At 45.9% G+C, this 8,177-nt stretch overlaps 1 protein-coding gene across 1 annotated transcript in view; it reads right to left on the bottom strand.

Moving 5' to 3' along the window:
- Positions 1–961, bottom strand: part of LOC109925709 (heterogeneous nuclear ribonucleoprotein U-like protein 2) — a 15,793-nt gene extending 14,832 nt beyond the window's left edge. The window contains exon 1 of the mRNA XM_048619577.1: positions 155–961. Coding sequence (XP_048475534.1) covers positions 155–734 — 580 coding nt within the window. The 5' untranslated portion in view covers positions 735–961. The remainder of the gene's footprint in view (positions 1–154) is intronic.
- Between the last annotated feature and the right edge of the window lie 7,216 nt (positions 962–8,177).

An 8,177-nucleotide genomic window follows, 5' to 3' on the forward strand; every position in this document is an offset into this window, starting at 1 on the left:
CAGCCCAAACCCCGGGGGCACCGGCAGCACAGTGCCAGCCCAAACCCATCACATTTGGGGAAACCACTCCTCCACCCCCCACTTCGCCCCTGACATCGGGGAACGGGGCTCCCAGCGGACTCCTCCAGCATCCCGGTGCTCCCCGGGGCCTTACCGGCCTGCGGCTCCCCGCCATTCCGTTCCTGGGCCTGCCCGGGCTCGGGCCGCTGGGCCTCCTCCTCTTCCTCCTTCACGGACCGGTTTCCTTCCACCGCCTCAGACGACGCCGGGGCCTCCGAGTCGTCCATCGCCTCCTGTTGCTGCTCCGGGAAGGTAGGCCTCCCCTCATCCCCGAGCTGGCCTGCGGGCCACCCGCTGTCGTCGCCTTCCTCATGACCCGGGCAGCCTGCCTCTGCTAAGGCCTCGGCTTCTCCTCCTCCTCCTCCCCCCTCCTCGTGATCTTCCTCGTCGTCCTCATCCTCGTCCTCCTCTTCGTCGGCTAATAATTCTTCATCCTCCTCGTCGTCGTCGACGTCGTCGCCGCCGCCGCCATCGGTGTAGGCCTGGCTAGGCCTCGGCTCGTCTCCGCCACCGCCGCCTCCTCTACCGCCTCCTCCCCCTTCCTCGGACAGGAGCTCGGCGTCCAGGGCCTCCTGCAACCGCTGGGCCAGCTCGACCTTGAGGCCGCGGGTGTCGAGGCCCCTTTCCTGCAGCTCTTGCCTCAGTTCGGCCACCTTCAGCTTCTTCACGTCCATCGTCGGTGGGGGCGGGGAAAATTTTAAACCACGCACACACAGAGAAAAAAACAACTAAAGTCGAGGGGGGAGGGGTAACTCTACTGTTTTCTTTTGAATTTTAACCGTTACCACCCCCTCCCTTCTTTCTCTCTCCCTCTCGTAACGGCCTAATTTTTTCAAAAAAAACAAAATGGCGACTCCTCTCTCCCGGCTCCGCGCCTTTTTTCCCCTCCTCCCTCACCGGCCCCCGAAGCGCGTTGTTACCTCATCTGCGATTGGTCCCTTCGCGCAGCCTCTCCGCCGGGTCCGCTCTGCGACTGGCCAATCGGGCGCGTCGGCTCATCCGCCCTCTTCGCTCGGCTTGACACTCGCACCCCGCCCCACAACGCGCCCCTCTACCCGTAATGCCCATCTTGATTGGTCCCATTCGCGCGGCGAGTGGGCGTGTCCCCACCATTCTCGCCAATGGGATTCGCCGACACATTTCTTTGCGCTCCCCTCCTCCTGACCAACATTATTGTCCCCGCCGCAAAGGTCCGTGGGAAATGTAGTCTTTTGGGGCGTTTCTCCTTTCTTCGCCCCCCCCTTTCTGCCACTACACTGGGAGAGGCCATTCAGCCCTTCACATTGGGATAGTCTGGCTTCGTTCTAGCACTTTTCAAAGACAGAAAATACTGGAAAACAAAGCAGGTATTGCAGCACCAGAGAGAGAGAGAGACGGAGTTAACGTTTCAAGTCTCATCAGAAGAGATGAAATTTTGACTCTGCTTTCCCTCCATACGTTACCAGACCTGCTGAGTTTCACCACAAATTTCTGTTTCAGATTTACAGCATCCGCAGTTTTTTGTTTTAGTCCAGCATTTTTTCACTCCACCACCATCATCCCTCCCTCCCCATCTCAACTCTTCAAAACTCCCAGATCATCTTCGCAGTCCCCACAAAGGGACCTTTTTCAAGTCACCAATCGCTCTTGCCATGTGGGAAAACATTGTGCACAGTAAGGTCTCACTGTCTAAAAGACTGGTAGAGGTGGTAACCCTCGGGACATTTAAGAACTATTTAGATGACCGCTTGAAACACCATAACATACAAGGCTACAGGCCAAGTGCTGGAATAATAGGAGTAGGATAGACAGATGTTTGATGACTGGCATAGACATGATGGGCTGAAGGACTTCTGTCCATGCTGTTAAAAACTCTCTGACTCTATGACAAACAGCAATGGGCTTTGCTTGGGATTTTTGGCGATGGAATGAAGGGGTACATTTTTAATGCAACAAGGATAACATCCCCTCCTCCATTCTTCTGTAAAATCTTCTAAAAGGTGGTTTTGCCTAACTTGTAATAGAACTGGTTGGATGCACGTGGAGTATAGTGTACAGTCCTGAGCAACACACTTGAGAGAGGATGTGAACATACCGGGGAGTGAAGAAAAAGCTTAAAGAATTGTTGGTTCCAGAGATGGGAACATCCATTAATGAAGACACATTGGAGAATTTAGGATTGTTTTCCTTGGAGAAGAGAAGGCTAAGAGGAGACTGGATAGAAACTTTCAAAATCATGGAGGGTCAGACAGAGTAGATAGGGAGAAATTGTTTCCTCTCTCAAATGGGTCATATTCCTGGAATTCCCTCCCTAAGGGCATTGTGGGTCAACCCACAGCTGGTGGACGACATCAGTTCAAGAAGGCAGCTCACCACCACCTTCTCAAGGGTAACAAGGGACAGGCAATTAATGCTGGCCATCCAGCGATGCCCACATCCCACAAATAAAATAAAATTAAAATTGATTGAAAATAAGGGGACTCAGATGTAAAGTAAAAGAAGGAGCTGTATTGTGAGTTTAAACAGTATCTGTGCAGCGCTGTCTCAAGAACTGGCATTAGGCACACTGTTTTATATTTTGGCCTCTTGCACTTAATTTGGAATCGCCACAATGCTAATAGCCTACCCTTCTCCCTTTCCACCTGTCTGTTCATTATGCATTTTCCAATTACTTTGGAATTAAGGCTCTTGCCTTCACACATTTGTATCAAGTCTGAGGCCTTAATGTTCTTCACGTGGGGTCATCAAACTTTCTTTCTTCCCCCCCATAATTTCTTCTCAGCTGCTTTCATTGATGTACCCCCATAACCCTGACAGATCTCCTCATTTGCTGATCCCTGATATTGTCCCTTCTCTGAATCCATCTCCACGTCACCATGGCATTAGAACCCAGTTGTTGTTCCTCCCATTTTGATGGTGTTTAGGTTTTATGAGCTGTCTATTGGCCCAACTCATAGACTCCTGGGAGTGTCCAAACTTTGCTGCTGAAATTTCTGTCATGGGTTTCAAACCCACCACCTTATGAATTAGAGGCTAGAAAGTTACCGACTGTGCTGCAGCTAATATCTCAACTCTGCACCCTACCATTGAATTAGATCAGGCAGATTTGTGTCTTAATGCCATCCTTGGTATGTCTTGGTACCTTAACCTTAATACCCTTGCTTAAGTTTATCAATCCCAGTTTTCATAGAATCCCAACCGTGCAGAAACAGGCCATTTGGCCCACACCGACCCTCCAAAGAGCATCCCACCCAGACCCACCCCGACCCGTATCCTTGCATTTCCTACGGCCAGTCTACCTAACCTGCACATCCCTGGACACCATGGGTAATTTAGCATGGCCAATCCACCCTTCCCTGCATATCTTTGGACTGTGGAAGGAAACCCATGCAGACGTGGGGTAAAACATGCATATTCCACACAGACAGTTGTCCAAGGCTGGAATCAAACCCAGGTCCCTGGTGCTTTAAGCTTGCAGTGCTGACCACTGAGCCACCATGCCACCCAAAGGGAAAGCATTTGGAAAGGGAGAGGATTCCAGATTACCACAATTTGTGCCTAATTTATTTTAATTTCCTTTAATGTGACATGATTTAAATTTTGCGACAAAAGTGTGAGATGATTAATTTTGCTCAGAAGAACATGCGGGGATAACAAAAAATAAGGAATACAATTCTAAAGGGTTGCAGGATCAGAGGGACCTGGGGTATAAATGAATAAGTCATTAAAAGTGCCAGAATAGATGATGAGAGCAGTTAAGAAAGCATACAGGAGTAGCTAGATTTTATTAATAGGGGCACAGAATAAAAGAGCAAGGAGCTTATGTTGGACGTGTATAAAACACTAGTACAGTTTCAAATGGAGTATTATTGAGACAACACAGATGCGACAGATCTAATGGCCTCCTCATATACTGTAACCAAGCTGCGATCTTCTTTTCATTGATTGGAATGAGTGTTGCTACCAAGGCCCAACATTTATTGCCCATCTCTAATTACTCCCTGGAGAAGGTGATGGTGAGCTGCTTTCTTGAACTGCTGTAGTCCGTGTGGTGTTGGTAGATCTACAGCACTTTTAGAGAGAGAGGATTTATTCCCAGCATCACTGAAGGAGTACTGATGTCTGTCCAAGTCAGGAGGGTGTTTGGTTTGGAGGAGGCGGGCAGTTGCACATCTCAAAGCAGGAAGGGAAATCATAGAGTCATAGAGCTGTACAGCATGAAAATAGACCCTTCGGTTCAACTCATTGATGCCAATCAGATATCCTAAATTAATCTAGTCCCATTTGCCAGCATTTGGCCCATATCCCTCCAAATCCTTCCTATTCGTGTACCCATCCAGATGCCTTTTAAATGTTGTAATTGTACCAGCCTCCACCACTTCCTCTGGCAGCTCATTCCATACACGCACCACCCTCTGTGTGAAAAATTTGCCTCTTTGGTCACTTTTAAATCTTTTCCCTCTCTCCTTAAACCTATGTCCTCTAGCTCTGGACTCCCCCACCCTGGGGAAAAGACCTTGACTATTCAATCTATCCATGCCCCTCACGATTTCAAAAATCTCTATAAGGTTACCCCTCAGCCTCCGAAGCTCCACGGAAAATAGCCCCAGCCTATTCAGCCTCTCCCTATAGCTCAAACCCTCCAACCCTGGCAACATCTTGTAAATCTTTTCTAAACTCTTTCAAGTTTCACAACACCCTTCCTATAGCAGGGAGACCAGAATTGCGCACAGTTTTCCAAAAGTGGCCTGACCAATGTCCTGTTCGGCTGCAACATGACCTCCCAACTCCTATACTCAGTGTACTGTTGAATGAAGGCAAGTGTACTAAATGCCTTCTTCATTACCCTGCTTACCTGCAGCTGCACTGTCAAGGAACTATGAACCTGCACTCCAAGTTCTCTTTGATCGGCAACACTCCCCAAAACCTCACCATTAAGTGTCAGTTCTCATCTTCTGTGAAATGTTTGCATTAGATTTCAAGGACACGTAGACAATGTACGGACAAGTGCCAGGTGAGAGTTAACTGAGAGAATCGTGGAGTGATTCATTTTGGTAGCAAGATTGTGAAGAGATAATGGAGTATAAAGGCTGCAACTCTACAGGGGGTGGAGGAGCTGAGTGATCTAGAAGTGTCAGGACAGCTGAACAGAGCCTGTAATTATAAAACACACAGTGTGCTTGGCTTTGTTAATAATACACCTTAGAGTAACAGAGGAATGTGTAATGTAGAATTGTGTCCGATTCTGGGGAAGGATGTGAAGACATTTTTGTTCTAGGGCTGTGGAATTTCAGTCGTGAACACGGATTGGAGAATTTGAGACTGTTTTCCACAAGGTGGAGCAATTGGGATAAGTTCTGGTAGGGGTCTTCAAAATCGTGAGGAGCCAGGACGGAGTAAATGAGAAGAAACTGTTCCCATTTGTGAAAAGGTTGAGAAGGAGAGGTCACAGGTCTAAATTAATTTCCCAACCGTGCGAAAGAGATACAAGAAGAAATTTCATGCAGCAAATGGTTAGAGTCTAGAATGTGCTGAATGAGGGGCATGGTGGATTCAGATTGATCTGAGGCCTTAGAAGGGAGTTAAATGGTTATTTGAAGAAGAATAATGTGCAGTGTTACAGAGAGTAAGGAGGGGCAGGGCTTTCATTGAAATACTCACTCAGAGAGCTAGTGCAGACACAATGGGCCAAATAGCTTCCTTCTGTCCTGCAGGGCTCTGTGATGACTCCCCCAAGTGGCATCTTGGCAAACTGCCTTCTGAAAATCTATTTTACTGTGTTAAATCCTGAGTGTTTTCTCTAATACTCGTACTGATGATAAATAAGTCAAACCAAATATGATGGAAACTCATATGACGGAAAGGTAAGAAAGCCTTTACCTTTCTGAACCTTCTCTCTTTTTACTCTTCTAAAGACTCTAGACTGAAAATGGGAAAAGATACTGCTTTAAACCAAGGAAACTGTGGAAGAAAGTGGTTGTTGCTTTAGAAACACTTTAACGGAACTCATTGTGAGTTAGATCCACAATCTTGCCTTGTTTAAGCAGTGAAGGAGAATACTAAATGCATCAGCCCCGTGTGGGTGCATTCAGGGCAATTTTGCCCAGAGACTGTCTTTTGATTGGTTTAAATAGGCTGGTTCCTGGCTACAGATTTGAATGTGGACAATACGGAGTGGATTCTAGGATACAAAGAGAAAGCACCATGATCTCTTTATCCCTGATGTTGTGGAGGAGATAATAGAAAATCTCCTGACAGCTGTTGTTGCTCACCATTTCCTTGTAAACTACTCTTTTTACAAATTCCGGAAAAAGAGGAAAACAAATCTTCAAGTCCCCAACTCATGGATGAAAGACTGAGAATCAGTGTATCCACAACCTCACAAAGAATTGGACAGAGGAGAGGAAACCAAAAAGAACAACTCATCAACTACTGTGTTTCAGCCTGGTGCCAGAACTGTGCTTCCCTGAAACAAACAGAAGTTGCTGAAGAAACTCAGCAGCTCTGGCAGCAGCTGTGGAGAGAAAATTTCTTCAGAGCAGTCCCTGGACACGAAACGTTAACACTGTTTTCTCTCCACAGATGTTCCTGAATTTCTGCAGCAACTTTTGTTTTTGTCTTAGATCTCTAACAACCGCGGCCCTTTGCTTTATTTCTGTGCTTCTCTGATGTTACTTCTTTCCTTTCCCACCTGTAATATTTGTGTCTTGTCTCTTTATGGGACTGTTTGGGAGTGTACGGAAACTTTAGGTAGAATTCAAGTTATAAGTTAGCGATTTATGCTTCTTTCTTGCTGTTGGTTAAGAACAGTTTGACTACAATAAATATTCTTCTTAATGATTTAAAAGAACCTGGTACGCATATTCCTTTAACCTGAGGTAGACAATTTGGTGACTTAATTGAATTCTCACATTTAAGATGGCTCCAGGAATAATGGGACCCGAGCTTCCCCAACTACCCCGGTAGTTGCATTACCCTAACAAGGTGTGATATTCTGATATTATCTCTATAACTGAGACAAAACAAAGATGCCAGTTGACTTTATTCAATAGAAATTGTGGGGGGGAGAATATCACCCACTGTTGTAGCTCCAGCACAATGTTTTAATCAAAAACATCACATGGACAGTTCAGGTAATCAAAACACGAGATTTATGTTTCTTGTGAACATCACAACACAAACGAGAGAGAGATTCATCAGCTCCAAATCAGTCAAAAACTTTAAAGCAAATGATATGGTTATGTAACACAACTGTCTGACTGGAGTACAGAAGGCTAAAAGGAGATGTAATCAAATTTTTGAAAAATATCAATTCATGAAGAGGTATTACAGTCTTAGAGATGGACAGCACAGAAACAAACCCTTCGGTCCGACTCATCCATGCCAACCAGGTATCATAAAATACTCTAGTCCCTTCCTATTCATGTACCCATCCAGATGCCTTTTAAATGTTGTAATGGTACCAGCCTCCGCCACTTCCTCTGACATTTTATTCCATACATGCACCACCCTCCGTGTGAAAAAGTTACCCCTTAGGTCCCTTTTAAATCTTACCCCTCTCACCTTAAACCTATGCCCCTCTAGTTTCGGACTCCCCATCCTGGAGAAAAGACCTTGGCTATTCATCCTATTCATGTCCCTCATGATTTTATAAACTTCTATAAGGTCACCCCTCAGCTTCCGACACTCCAAGGAAAATAGCTCCAGCCTATTCAGCATCTCCCTGTAGCACAAACCCTTGCAACATCCTTGTAAATCTTTTCTGAACCCTTTCAAGTTTCACAACATCTTTCCTACAGCAGGGAGACCAGAATTGAACTGATAGGATCAAAAGGGAATCAGGAACAAAGGTATTCTGACAACCACACAATTTAGCAAAGTCAGGTATGAATTTCAGTGCCAATGCTATATGTAAGATAAATGTCAAACAACATATAGCATGTCCTAGTGGTATTATTGCTAAACTGTTAAACCAGATACCCAGGTAATGTTCTGGGGACCTGGGTTCAAATCCCGCCATGGCAGATGGTGGAATTTGAATTCAATAAATACCTGGAATTAAGAATCTAATGGTGACCATGAATTCATTGATAACAAGGTGTGGAGCTGGATGAACACAGCAGGCCAAGCAGCATCAG

The sequence above is a fragment of the Rhincodon typus genome, chromosome 43, assembly GCF_021869965.1.
Source record: "Rhincodon typus isolate 14 chromosome 43, sRhiTyp1.1, whole genome shotgun sequence".
Taxonomy (NCBI): Eukaryota; Metazoa; Chordata; class Chondrichthyes; order Orectolobiformes; family Rhincodontidae; genus Rhincodon; species Rhincodon typus.